At 43.2% G+C, this 15,318-nt stretch overlaps 1 protein-coding gene across 5 annotated transcripts in view; it reads left to right on the top strand.

The window, feature by feature from the left end:
- ADAM12 (ADAM metallopeptidase domain 12) overlaps positions 1 to 15,318 on the top strand; it is a 370,747-nt gene that overhangs the window by 299,304 nt on the left and 56,125 nt on the right. For all 5 annotated transcript variants that reach the window (XM_023224458.3, XM_023224459.3, XM_023224460.3 and 2 more), the window contains exon 12: positions 11,949 to 12,126. In XM_023224458.3, coding sequence (XP_023080226.2) covers positions 11,949 to 12,126 — 178 coding nt within the window. The remainder of the gene's footprint in view (positions 1 to 11,948; positions 12,127 to 15,318) is intronic.

Consider the following 15,318-nt stretch of genomic DNA (forward strand, 5'->3'; position numbering starts at 1 on the left):
GTATCAGGGCAGCTGCCTCTCCCAGCCCATGGATACTACAGCTGCCGGCATAGCCACATGTGCTGGGTCATGCTTGAGGCTGCCCAGAGGCCCTGCCCTGGGGCAGCTCCTGGAAGCTGCTCTTGGAGGCCTCCTGATAGCCCTCCAGACGGTATGGTTGAGTGGGAAGAACACAGGCCTTCCAGTCAGAGATCTGTGCTTTCAGCCTCCATGCAGGAACTGCGGGGTCCTGACAAGGAACCCAAGCTGCCTACACTCAGTTTCCTCATCCCTAAAATAGGAGTCATAATTGGCTCCCAAAGGTGTCAGAGAATGTCTGCCAGGCTCCTCGTCCCCAGTAGGGGTTCACTAAACAAATGGTGGCTCCTATCCAGCCCCGCTCCAGGCAGGATGGAGTAAAAAGCCCCTAAAACGAGATGACCTCGCATCCATGGCAGGCCTGCCACGGCACTGAACATGAGGCCGGTCACCTGTGAGTACAAACGCCACTGCCCTGGCCTACCAGGCATGCTACTCGATTGCACATAAATTCTGTATGTGGTGATTGAAAGTTTTTATTCCTGGGCATAACTGGGGAAAGACCTGAAGATTTTCCTGAAAATGGCCCTAGAATTTTTGGTTTGCAGCTTGTTCAAGCAACGTCCATTCCCCATGCTGAGGCTCCCTGCCCCTCATACTGTAAGAGGAACTCGCTCTCACCTGGGAAGAGAAGAGGGCGTTTGTGTTGGGCTTATGCTCCTCAAGGGACTAGGAATAAGTAGAACTGGCTGTGAACTACTAAGAATTACTAAGTTGTTTTTGGAAAAGCTCAGCAAGCTAGTCATGGAATGAATGATAAAAGATGTGGCCGGCGTGGTGGCTCACGCCTGTAATCCCAGCACTTTGGGAGGCTGAGGTGGATGGATCACCTGAGGTCAGGAATTTGAGACCAGCTTGGCCAACATGGTGAAACCCCATCTCTACTAAAAATACAAAAAAATTAGCCGCACACCTGTAATTCCAGCTACTCAGGAAGCTGAGGCAGGAGAATCGCTTGAACCTGGGAGGCGGAAGTTACTTGGGCCGAGATTGCGCCACTGCACTCCAACCTGGGCTACAGAGCGAAACTCCATATCAAAAAATAAAAATAAAAAGTCATTAGATTGTCTTCTCCGGAGAATGAATCCCATAATTTGTGGCCACATCTCACTCTGAGCTCAGTGCCTGGCCTTGGCTGTGGCCAAAAAATGGACAGAAGATGTGGGGTGAGATCATGTGAAATGTGCTTTAGGAAAAGGGCCAGAAAAAGCTTTCAGGAACTGAAAACAACCAGAGCCGCATAGCAGGTAACAGCCATCTAAAGGGCGTTTTTGTTTTGTTTGTGGGTTGCTCAGTTGTGCTCCTAACTACATACTCTTGTTGAGCTAAAGAAAAACTGGTCCTTCCGAAACGGGACAGGCTCTTTTGCTTGTTTGACACCATTTATGTATTAAACGGAGGGAATGATCTTTAACTGTTTGCTCCTCCCTTCGCCTCCTGAATCATTTTGCTCTCAAATGTACTTGTATTTGTGGTTTTACAGTGTAAAGCATGCTATATTTTGGCTACAAGTAATACATTCTACACCATATGGGAAATGGTCTTAAGCACTGTCCTATATGGGGGGATTCACAGTCAGGGTCACTCTCAACGGGAGAAAGAAAGGCACCCCTTCTGCCTGTCAGTACTGGGAGCTGGCATTTCACAGTGCTTGGCAGTTAACCAGACTTTCATCCTTTTGTCTGAAGCTCGTTTATCCTGCACTTCAGTGCAATGAGGTAGTTGTCATCCCTATTTTATAGATGTGAAAACGGAGGCTCAGTGAGGTACGGATAGACGGGGTGCTCAGACGGAGGTTTCCGACTTGACTTCTCTCCACACGCCCAGGTAAAGGGCCTCCTGGGCCTGCTGAATTTGTGGCGTCTGCTGTCAGGAAAAAAACAACTCCCATTTCGGTGTGCAGAAAGAAACCAGTGGGAAGCAGAATGTCAGCAACATATTTTCCGAAACCAGTTAGCCCTTTGCCTTCTAATCATTTATCAGCTGTGGACGCAATGAGGTGGTTTTTTTGTGCTGTTTTGTTTTGTTTTTTCCCCCCCAATCAGTTTAAACTGAAAAATCTGGATGTATTCCCGTCCCCAGTTCCCTGAAACTTTGGCTTTTCCTGTCACACAGTTGTGTCAGCTCCAAGCTGCTCTCAGCCGCTGCCCGGCTGTTCCGTCCTTCTTCCTCGGTCACTTCCACTCCTTTCCTGCCGTCAGCACTCAGATAGATGTCAGCCCCTGAGCTTGGCGCTGGGGAACCTAGACTCAGTGCGTGTTTATTAATGAGGCCGCAGAGTCACAGGAAGCAGCGGGACCATGACCTGCAGCCCCCCTGAATCCAGCCTGATTATAGCTGCTTTCTCTAGATGCCTAATTTCTAGCAAGAAAAGCAGTTGTCTCCGAATCATACCCAGAGAGCTTTTGCAAGGCAGATGACTCCCGACTTCTACTGTCAAGGTTGATAAATTGGCCTAGTGTGATTCACCCCCAAGAATACAGCAGTGAGACGCACAATGGGCTTCTACAAGAAAAGAACCTTCTGACTGCAGATTTTTCAAAGTAAAAGTAACCCCTAATAATGTTTAACTTGGCAGCTTTGTGATGGCTAAAATATGAAGCCGTGTCTGCCTTTATGGTGGGGAGCTGTAAGTGGCATTCCTCTTTTTAAAAGTGGTGTTTTTCCCCCAAATCACCCAGCTGTTCTGTTTCATCCTCTTTTTATTTTTAACCTTGCATTCAACATGGTCAACTTGCCCCAAGTGTCCCTGGTAGTTAAATATTCGAGAAAAAGGAAAGCAAGGCTAACAAAAGAGGTCACATCCTAGCAGGGGCTACAGTCACCCTGCCGTGGCTTTGGAGATAAATTCTCTGCCTCTGAGCTGAAAGCGGCACTTTTTCTTCCTGGGCCCCAGGTATGACCATTTTAACGCATTCTCATGCCAAGGGAGAGTGTCGTGCTAAAGGGCTTCTTTCCTGAGTAATTCTCCGGTTTTATTGCTTTGCACCAGTCTATCTCTGCTATATGTCACTTCAATGAGCTGCTGTCCTGGCACATTTGGGCTAATGGATTAGACATGTTAAAAGGTATGTTGTGATGAGCTTGCCAAAAGCTGTAGAAGAAACTGAGGCTTGTCTTTTTAACCACAGACGAGGGGCTGTATGAGTTCTCTGATGTCATGAGCAACTGCCGGACCCAAGTCAATGTTCTTTCCGTGGATGCTCCAGGGAATACAGCTATTAAATAAGAAAAATACAAGCACAAAGGAGGCACAATAACCATACTTTGGATTTGGAAGCAAGTGGAAGGGAAACAGCACTCTGTTCACAACCAGAACCTTTCCTACACCTTAACTACTGTGCAGTATGAGCATTAGTCAATTTAACGTAACACTTCCAGACACTTGAAAATTCATTTCTGATACGCATTTTGTTTATAAGACAGATACTCTTGGGATTTTTAGCACATGCCTAAAATCAGATCAGGTTTTCAAAATGCTATACATTGGGCTTTTCTTAGAAGATAAGACAAGAAAGCAAAACATAATGATTTTTTAGGATATGACAGGTGGCCCATGGTGAGTCTAGATTGCATTTTTTATTGTTACGACACAAATAGGTACAACAACATTTGAATTTAAAATCTAGGTAAGTTGTTTCCAGACTCTAATGGGCATCAAAATCACCCGGACCATTAACGGATGAGCAGATAGCAAACTGTGGTATGGTCTCACTTACAATGGAATATCATGCAGCCATAAAAAGGAATGAAGTTCTGATGCATGCTACCTTGTGGATGAACCTTGAGAACGCTATTCTAAGGGAAAGGAGCCAAATACAAAAGGCCACATGGTGTAGGATTCCGCTTACATGAAATGAACAGAACAGGCGAGTCTGTAGAGACAGAAAGCAGATTCGTGGTTGGCAGGGGCTGAAGAGGGGAAAAGGAGAATCAAGAATGAAGGCTTCATGGATGTGGGGTTTGTTTGAGGGTGGGGGAAAGTTCTACGGTTAGATAGTAGTGATGGTTACACAACATGGTGAATGTGCGGGAAAAAAAACATTGGATTATATACTTTGAAGTGACTTAAAGGATGAATTTTGTGTTGTGTAAATTCGACATCAATTTAGCAAATCATCTGCAGAGCTTATTAAAATACAGGTTTCTAGGCCCCTACCCTGAGTTACTCTGACTTAGAAGGTCTGAGTGGGGCCTGAGAATGTGCCTTTCTAGAAAGTTCCTAGTGCTGCTTGTCCTGGGAGCACACTTTGAGAACCACTGGTCCAGGCATATGTGGGAATCACAGCAGGATTTGTCCCCTGTGTTTAAATCGGTACATTGAGGGTTAGTCAATCACCTTCTGTGTTTCAGCATTCACTGCTGGTCATCCAGTGCTGAACTTGCACTGGTAATGAAGAAAATGGTTTTTAGTACCTGAACATGGAATCATAAGAATTGGTCAAATCCAGTACTGCCATCCCCTAACTGTGAACTCTCAAATCCCTTCACCTCATTTGCACATGGAGATAATCATAACGGTTTCATTGGATTGTTTCAAAATTTTAAATTCAAAAAAAAAAGTATAAAAGAAGAAACATATTGCCACAAGAGAGCATCACCATATCACGTAGCTTCAAGCAGGTACTCCATAAATAGTTATGCCAAAAAAGTATATATTTTAACCCAATTACTAGTCTTGGGAATTTATCATGTGGCCAGAATATGGTGACACAGGAAGGGAACGAGAACTTAACACAACCTTGGACTGTAGTTCCATTCAGATTCCATTTATTTGGCATAAAAGATACATTTCTGGGGGTTTGGGATTTCAAAGACCATTTCTGGAGGAGTGGAATTATATGGGCCTTGGAGAGTGGCTGGAGAGGAAATGAGATGAGAGGGTGGGCACCTCCCTTAAGGAAGGAGCTTGGCAAGGAGAGTATGGGGCCAAGTTCAGGTCGTATTGGAACTGGGATCCTCTTCAGTGCTTTGAATGTAATAGACACTTGAAAACTGTTGCTCCGTAAGTGAGTGAATAAATGAGAGAGTTGTGAATTTGCCACTCAAAGTTGGATTCTGCCATCATCAGAAGTGTGTAGGCAGAGTCGGCACCTGGGGAGTCAGTGATACACCTGGCCTTGCTGAGCATCTTGCCAGTATCCTCTCTGTGGCATGGCTAAGTGTGCAATAGCAGTCTCATCACCGATCGCACTGACAGATCCTGGCGATGATTCCTGAGACCTTGGGGAGTGGATTCCTTGCCTCACTTGTTGTCCATTGGCACATCTTTCATGCAGACCAACTCACTGCTCTTTGACTCCTTGAGCCATTAGACATTGGCACCTGCTTTGCTCTAGGCACTAGGTAACTAGTGGCTACTTAGGATGTAGAAAGTATTCTAATATGTGTGGATTAGGATAGTGTTACCATTAGAGGAATCTAGTATTCGCTACTGGCAAATTTCCCTTATCACTTAAGATTTGAAGTAATTTTTGTTTATTAAATTTTTTATATGGGGGAGGTCATTGGGTTTGCTGTAAGTTTTCCATACTTAGTTCTGTGTTTTGATCAAATGAGACTATCTTAGAGCAGAAAAAGGGAGAGATGAGGAGCAGACCTTTGCCTGCTTAAAAAAAAAAAGAAAAAAAAAACGGTTTGCTTTGAATATATAAAAAGGTGGGGGAATAAGGGTTTGGAGTTCTTATGAAAAACACCTTTAAATCTTTAATCCATCTTGAGTTAATTTTTGTAAATGGTGAGAGGTAGGGGTTCAGTTACAACTTTCTGCATATGGTTAGCCAGTTATCCCAGTAGCATTTATTATTGAATAGGGAGTCCTTTCCCCATTGTTTATTTTTGTCCATTTTTGTCAAAGATGCAATGGTTATAGGTGTTTGGGTTTATTTCTAGGGTCTCTATTCTGTTCCATTGGTCTATGTATCTGTTTTTGTACCACTACCATGCTGCTTTGGTTACTGTAGCCTTATAGTTTAAAGTCAGATAACAACAAAGCTTTGTTCTTTTTGCCTAAGATAGCTTTGGTTATTTGGGCTCCTTGTTGGTTCCACATGAATTTTAGGATAGTTTTTCTTTGAATTCTGTGAAAAATTACATTGGTATTTTGATAAGGATAGCACTGAATCTGCAAATTGCTTTAGGTAGTATGGACATCTTAACAATGTTGATTCTTCCAATCTGTGAGCATGGAATATTTTTTTCGTTTATTTGGGTCATCTCTGATTTCTTTCAGCAGTGTTTTGTAGTTCCCCTTGTAGAGAACTTTCCTCTCCTTGGCTAGATAGATTCCTAGGTATTTCCTTTTTTGTGTGACTATTGTAAATGGGATTGCGTTCTTGATTTTGTTCTCAGCTAGAACATTATTGGTGTAGAGAAATGCTACTGATTTTTGTACATTTATTTTGTATCCTGAAACTTTACTGAATTCATTTATCAGTTCCAGGAGCCTTTTGGCAGAAGTTCTAGCATTTTCTATGTATAGAATTATATTGTCAGCAAAGAGAGAAAGTTTGACCTCTTCTTTTCCTATTTGGATGCCTTTTATTTTGGCTTTGGCAAATAATGTATGGCTGAGTCCCCAAAAGCAATTGCAACATAAACAAAAATTGACAAGTGGGACCTAATTAAAGAGCTTCTGCACAGCCAAAGAAATTACCAACAGACAGCCTACAGAATGGGAGAAAATATTCACAAACTATGCATCTGACAAATATCTAATATCCAGAATCTACAAGGAACTTAACAAGCAAAAAACAAATAGTTCAATTTAAAAATGGGCAAAGGACATAAACAGACACCTCTCAAAAGGAGATATACAAGTGACCATATGAAAAAATGTTCAACATCACTAATCATCAGAGAAATGCAAATCAAAACCACACTGAGATACCATCTCATACCAGTCAGAATAGTGATCATTAAAAAGTCAAAAATAACAGATGCTGGCAAAGCTATGGAGAAAAGCAAATGCTTATACACTGTTGGTGGGAATGCAAACTAGTTCAGCCACTGTGGAAAGCAGTTTGGCAATTTCTTGAAGAACTTAAAACAACTCCCATTTGACCCAGCAACCCCACTACTGTGTATATATCCAAAAGAAAATAACTCATTCTATCAAAAAGACATATGCCCTCATACTTTCATTATAGTGCTATTCACAATAGCAAAGACATGGAATCAACCTAGGTGCCCTTCAACAGTGGATTGGACAAAGAAAACGTGATATGGAATACTACATAGCCATCAAAAGAATGAAACTATGTCCTTTGCAGCAACATGGATAGAGCCGGAGGCCATTATCCTAATCAAATTAATGCAAGAATAGCAATCAAATACCATGTGTTCTCACTTATAAGTGGGCACTAAACATTGAATAGACATAGATGTAAAGATGAGAACAACAGACACTGGGGACTATTAGATGGGGGAGGATGGGAGGAGAGCAAGGGCTGAAAAACCACCTATTGGGTACTATGCTCACTACCTGTGACAGGACCCCAGACCCCAGCATCATGCAATATGCCCATGTAACAAATTTGCACATGTACCCCTTCATTGCTAATAAAAGTTGAAATTATTTAAAATAAATAAAAATACCTTCAGTAATTCCCAGTGCCTGGCCCATACAGAGGCACAGCTCCCTGTGTATTGACACTCTATGGGATCTTCTCACTATCAGCATGACCTTGACCTATACAGGAATGATGCCACGTAGAAAAGAGGTTGCCTCTCTGGGTGTGTGTCTGCAAGAAGAGCCTGTTTCCCAATGTTGAGTAAGTTCCTCCAGGCCAGTCCTGTCCATCTGCGCACACTTGCACTAGCTCTTTCCCCAGGTGCACTCACACCTTCTTCCCTGTGGGTGAGGGGCTCAAATGACCCTCTTCCTGATGAGGTTTCCTGGTGAGGTCCACTGTCCCTAAAAGTTCAATACACACCCTCTTCCCTTGCTCTTTTATTTTTTTCTCCTTAATTCTACTCTTTCTAACTCATTCTGTTCCCTTACTTGCCTATTATCTTTTGGCCCCACTGAATGCAAGCTCCATGAGGGCTGAGATTTTTTTGTTTTCTTCATTCCCATATCCCCAAAGCCTAGAACAATGCCTGGCACCTAGTCGGTGTTGAATAAATACTTGGGGAATAATGGAACGATGTGCGATATGTTGTTCTGATTTTCTTCCTCTAAAACCTGACTTCCTCTAAATGGCCAAATGGGGTTCATAACTATCGTATTGGAAAGAATAGTCACCTGCCTCCTTGCTGAGAAATCATGAAAGGATGGGATGAGGAATGACATCCTACAGGTAGAAAATGCTCCTTGGCCTCATCACCATTCATGATCAAAAGTAAGTTCTTGAACAATAAATGAGGCATTTTTTTCTTTATTACATAGAGGAAATGGTAGCGATATTGGCTGACTCAGTCCGAGGAAATGGCAGGAATGTTTGTGGAAGGGCTGCTGGACTCCCCATTCACCTTGCTGGGTCCCCTGAGCAAGTCAGAAAAACCCCAGGTTGGTGTGAAGAGAAGCTACTCACACCTACTCGTGACTGGAGCTGTCACCCATGGTCAGGAGTTGCTGGAAGTTGAATTTGTCCTGACCTGGAAGGCAGGCGGCATGCTGGTGAGCTCAGGCCACATCCCGTGGTCAGGAGTTGCTGGAAGTTTGAATTGTCCTGACCTGGAAGGCAGGTGGCACGCTGCTGAGCTCAGGCCATGTGGAAAGGAGCCTTGAGAAAGGATCTGTTAAGTGTTGTTGAATTCATCAAGACCTCATTTCACATCTGAGGAGGACATCGCTACTTTCCTGTTAAAACAGAGGCACCCCTGAGGAAGTAATGCCAGGATGCTGTTCCTCAGAGCAAGGATGAAAACCTGTGAATTGGATAAGGACTATTTAAGTATGCATGATTCCGAATGAGGAAGAATTTTGTTAACATTTGGGGGTTGTCCTTCAGCAGAATAAGGACAAGCTAAGGGAAGTAGAAATATATGATTACACAGATCACTCTACACAGACAACACCCAATGCAGACACAAAAACACAATGATGATCTTTGCCAATGATGATCTGTTCTGTTCTCCTCTCCTACACATTCTGAGATTTAAATCCTGGACTTAAACTGTTCTCATTCATCCTATTTGGATGGCAAACCCACCCAAAACCCAATGTTTGTGTGTTTGTTGCTTTGAAAGGAATGAGATGGGGAAGGCGTGTCTGAGCTTAGTGAACGGAGCTGGTCTCAGCTCTCCAATCTCTGGGGTCTGTGGATATTCTCTGCTCCTTTGGGAAACAGGGCAATTCAGACCACTCTTTTCCAAGCTTCTCTTAATTGCTGTGATTCTTGCTATAAACCGTTCCTGAGACTTACCATTTATCCTAGGGTCTTTCCTAATTAACTCTAATATTTTCTAGAAATCACTTCCCTTCTAGAATGAAATGATAATGGTTTGTCACAGAACTAAGTTGCATATCATTGACTGAGAATGATGTTTCATCTCCTAGATCAGGCCTGGAGACATATACGTCCTAGGAAAACTCTCAAATACAGAAGCTTCCATCTGTACCTGCATGAAATGTATTTATTTATTTTTTTGCAAAGAGAAGAACTGCTCTTAAGTCCCTGTGTAATGTACCAGTTACTTCAACATAACACCCTTCTAAATTGCAAACACATTATCATTTTTCTTGTGGATCATTGTTTGAACCTAGTCAGTATCATTTTGATACCAGGAATAGCCAGTCTGTCTGCCAGGGGAAGTCACAAAGATTTCAAGATTGTTACAACACTATGAGTAAGTCCTGGTATGTTGCCTTTGCATCCACAGAGAAGCACTTTCATTTATTAATTTATCTTAGAATTATTAATATACTCCAGAGTTAATAGCCCAAGGTTGATAGAAACCACTTGGAGGGAAAACTAATGCAGCAACAGAAAACCAAATACTACATGTTCTCATTTATAAGTGAGAGCTAAACACTGAGTACATATGGACACAAAGAAGGGAATAACAGACAACGGGGAAGGAGAATAACAGAAAACTCCCTGTGGAGAACTATGCTTATTGCCTGGGTGATGAAGTAATCTGTATACCAAACCCCATTAACATGCAGTCTACCTACATAACAAACCTGCCCATGTACCCCTGAACCTACAATTAAAGTTTAAAAGTTAAGGGCCAGGCGTGGTGGCTCACGCCTGTAATCTCAGCAGTTTGGGAGGCTGAGGCAGGTGGATCACCTGAGCTCAGGAGTTTGAGGCCAGCCTGGCCAACATGGTGAAACCCCATCTCTACTAAAAATACAAAAAAACTAGCCAGGCGTGGTGGTGGGCGCCTGTAATCCCAGCTACTTGAGAGGCTGAGGCAGGCAAATTACTTGAACCCGGGAGGTAGAGGTTGCAGTGAGCCACTGCACTCCAGCATGGGTAACAGAGTGACAGTCAGTCTCAGAAAATAAAGAAAAAATAAATACCTGGTCATTAAAACTCTGTGGCTAATAGCACGCCTTATATACTCGGGGAAGAAAAGGGAAACCACTCAGAAAGGATGGTGCAGTGTTATCAGTTCGGTCCTGGAAATCATGATCTCAAAATTTGCCAAGCTCTATCATTAAGTGGCCGCTGGTCTACCATCATCAGGGAAGCGTAGCAGCTTGCATTGGTTTGGCCAATTGATTGAGATCCAGTTCTAATGTCATCCTTATAAATGTCTCCGTCAGGAGAGGGTGCTTGGGTTTGCTGGACAGCAGTCCCTGCCCCTCTCTAAGTAATAAAACTTTCTGGGTTTCCGGCATGCTTATACCTTAATAATCCTTGCTGCCTCAAGACATGGGAAAATGCATTTGTAAAAAGTGAGACACTCTGTGTATGTTGGATAACACTGGCTGCTTTGGGAATCAAACCCCAAATGCTCAGTGGGTTACCATATTAGCGTGTTTTCCGTCTGTATGAGGCCCTGAGGCTCTAGGCTGCAGGTGGCTTCCCTCCATACAGTGAGTTAGGACCCGATGCCATGCCTGACTCCTCCATCTCCTAAAACCGTGGGATACCCTAATCTCAGCTGGCAGACGGGGAAAGAAAGGATATGAAGAAGTAATACTCGCTTAAATACCGTCAGCCAAAAGTGACCTATATCACTTTTGCTCATGTTCTAGTGCCAAGAATTAGTCATGCAGCCCACCCAGGTACACGGGGGCTGGGCAGCCCTTCTAGTGCACAGAAGGGGAGCATAGCTTTGCTGGGGAGTTGGCTGACCCTGCCACACCCGGTGTAGCCCTGGAATTTAGAGGCAAGGGTAAGATCTGCATTTCTGGATCACCTCCATTCTCTTACAGCTGTGCTGGGGGAAGACGGTGATCTGACCTTTGTAGACCCGAATGCCAATATCAGCAGGCCCTGCCCTACAGTGGACCCATGTGTCCTTGGAAGCGTGGAATGAATAAATACCATCATTCATACTCTTTCCTTCTTTGCACTTTCCAACAAGAACATTGTTATATGTTTGTATTACAAGCTACAACCCCTAAGAATTCTCTTTTCATTGCGTCATTTCACCCAGAACTATTCATAATGTCTTTCAGGAGACTCTGCCTGAACTTGTTGATGTGAAAACCATCAAAAGATCATTTCTTTTTTGATAACGCCCTTCTTCATCAGTCACGTTGGCACTGTACAGGAATGGATGTCGGGATAGAGCTGAATGTGCCTCGCTTTACACTGCATATCTGAGATTGTTGATATGCCTTGTTCATTGAGACCACCAATGAACACCTGGGTGGATGTGGCCAGTGGGTGCCTTCTTATGGGCACAAGAAGGGCAGGCAAAGCCATTCCGTGCCCTGTGACTTACTGTTCTGGGCTTTCCTTTCTCAGGTACCCATTTCCCATGGTGTTCAGCAGTTGCAGCAGGAAGGACCTGGAGACCAGCCTGGAGAAAGGAATGGGGATGTGCCTCTTTAACCTGCCGGAAGTCAGGGAGTCTTTCGGGGGCCAGAAGTGTGGGAACGGATTTGTGGAAGATGGAGAGCAGTGTGACTGCGGGGAGCCGGAGGTAAGGACCATCCCCAGAACAAGGACACAAGAAGCCTTGTATCCTCAGCTAGGCAAAGAAGACAGGACTTGGAGGAACCGTACAGCCAGATGAAAGTACTAGAACTCAGGAAGGAAGAGCCCTATCTGGCCACCCTGAACAAGGCCCACGAGCTAGGGTGGCTTTCTTGAATTTTAACCATTGCATGGAATAAGTGATCACTTGATTTAAAAAGATAAATAATCCTATCGAAGGGTGCAACATTCTCAGCAAGATGAGGACAAAAACAATAAAAAAGTGTTTAGCTTTGAGTTTGGCAGAGAAGAAAGCCCTGGAATTCTAGCTTCAAATAGCTAATAAGCACCATTTCTTTCTCTTTGTAAGGTGTGCTACCAGAGGGGAATCTGAATAAGCAGCATTCATTTTTAACCAAGAGCTTCCTCTCCAGTTGAAATTCTGCCTTGCTGCTGCACACGCCTCTGTATATACAACTTGAGGCTTCTGTCTCTCATGCTTGTAGCTTTCAGAAGCAATAAGTGAAGGCAGGGAACATTTTTATCTAGCACAGGGCTTATTTAACCCTGTTTTCCAGCCAATATCAGGAAATGTCCTTGTTTTAATAGGGCCCAAGATAATCAATATAAAAATTATAAAAGCCACTTTTTACTCTCCGAATAATCTCAAGAAGGAAAGACAGAAGACAGCATGAGACCTCCTGGTAAAACAGGTGCCCTTTCGAAGTCTGGAGGAGGTTGTGTTTAGAATAAATCAAAGCAAGCAGTTGTATAGCAGGCAGTCTCCATGTGGGATTCCCTCCCTGAGAGTTTATGCAAGCTGAAATAGTAGACAAGTTCAAGGCAGACTTAGCTAAATTCACAGATGGACTTAATGAGAGTTTAGGAAGGGCATCTCCAAGGGCTGCTCTGAAAGAGGGAGTTTAGGGTAGAGAAGAAATCGTGCTGAGACTCTGGAGCATCCAGTATATTCCTGTGTTCATCTAATAAACAACTGGCAAACAGAATGTTCATCGTATCCCCATCTTCAAGTCTCTGAGGTTTTCCATACCAGAAGGAATGAGCTTGGTCTGACAGTTTCTGCAAGAATGTTGGAAGTGTGTAAGTATTGGGTGGGAGTAAGGGGGCATGTGATGTCGAAGTGGTTTCTTCAAATGTTTTTATGCCCTTGCCAAACTCAGAACTTAGCCATGATAATGACATTGTCTGGAGGGGTGTTTAATTTTGCTCACAATGAGCAGGGAATGGTTGCTGTGTAGGAGCAAGTCCTAATTATAGTGTTACAGAAACTCTTCTCAAGATTAACAGAGGAAAACTTAAAACCATCACGGGTTGGGGTATGCAAAGGGGAAATTCCTTGTAGGCCTTGTTAATTTCTTAAAGGAAAAAATGAATTAGTTTAAATTACTCATATTTCTCAGGAGAGACCATGTTGGCTTAAAATGGTTTGTCTTTGATTTGAACTTCTTATGATTGTTTGTTCATCTAAATAAATTTGACAGCTGTTCATGAAGCCATGAACTCTCGGGTTTGGAATGATTTTGTTAGCAGTCATTTTACTCCATATGCCACCAGCAGCAGCCACATCACTGCCACAATCAGACCACCATTGCTAACATTACCATCTCCACAATCACCACCACCACCTCCTCCACCCAGCAGCATCACCATTTCTCTCATGACCATCATCACCATATCACTGCCACTACCACAACCATCATCACTACCGCCCTCACCATCACCCCACTAATATAACCACTGCCATCTCCACAGCTACGGCCACCACCACGGCCACACCAGATCCACATCACTACCAGCATCACTGCTACCATCCCCACCCCTATCATTATCCCTACCACCACCATCACATCGGCAAATGCTCAAGTGCCTAAAATGTGCCAGTCACTCATATTCTGATCCTCTCTCTTTTCTCCATGAAGGAGTCATGCGGCTCGACAGGGTGCTGTCCCTCCAGGTGGCATGTTGCATTATAGGGTAGCTTTGATTATTACAAACTCCCTCCTTGTGGAGCCAAGCTCCGCTTGCATGCAGTTACCAACTTTGTATTTCTGTGGCTAAGGTCCTTATTTTATAGGATAACTTCTTGATATTTGAAATATTCCCCTCATCCAAAGTTTTCTCTTTGAAAGTTACAGGTGAGCCTTTTACCTCACCTTTTAGATTTGGGTTTTTTTATTATTATTATTTTGCTTTTCAAAAAATAGTTTCAAGTAGTTATTATTTGAAAATAATAGTTTCAAGGTTCAAATTCAAATTGTGTTTGGCAGTGTGACAACCCATTTATAGTTTCTGAACTGCTTTGCCTAAGAATTTTAGGCAAAAAGACTTGTTAACCTAGGTTCTTTATCCCACTACCCAGTGCTCAGGCCCTGGAGTTATTCTGCATGCCCTTGCATCAGATTGACCTGGCCATTCCCTGGCCCATAGAGGGACCCAGTGCGTTACCACATCAAGGAAGGAGTGGATGGGATCCAAAAAACTTCTGCCATCACCCAACGGAAACCATCTTCTCCCTTGCTCCCAGAAATAATCTCCATTATTTACAAGAAGATGGCTTCTAGTCTTCTCCCAGTTCATTGTGATTAAGAATCTGTCTGCTACCTACAACCTGAGAATGACAATTAGGGCTTTGCAGAGAATTCTCTAATGCTTTCATTATTCTGTCTTCTTTGGAGACTTGGTATTCATTGGCTCTGTTGGACTTCTCTATTGAGGACTAAAATAATAAATGTAGCAGCAGATGAAGAATGTGTCTCTTCTGAGAAATATGGTACTGCAGAAGAAATAGATCCTGGGTGGTTTAAAGACAGGTTGATTGCTGAAGCCTTCCCGGACAGGGCATTGGATTTATATCAACATAAGGAAATCCTGACAAGTCACTCATTCTTCCAGCTAACAGGATTGGGAAAGCAGCCTTATCTCCTTGTTTAAAGTCAATAGGATGCCAGTAGCTTGTGAATATCTTTTAAACTTAGTTATCTTTCTCACATTATCATCCCCTTTGAAGTCAGAGCCATTTGGCTTGGCTGCATTTCCATGTGAGCTGCTGCTTATATTATTGGGTGATTTGAGAGAGGGGGGGGGATATTTCTTAAAGAATTTTAGGACCCAGATTTAGGATGGCTGATTTAACATGGAATTTCAAGAAAACTTGTAATTTGGTAAATGTGTCATTCGT

This window comes from Piliocolobus tephrosceles, chromosome 9, assembly GCF_002776525.5.
Source record: "Piliocolobus tephrosceles isolate RC106 chromosome 9, ASM277652v3, whole genome shotgun sequence".
In the NCBI taxonomy this organism is placed as follows: Eukaryota; Metazoa; Chordata; class Mammalia; order Primates; family Cercopithecidae; genus Piliocolobus; species Piliocolobus tephrosceles.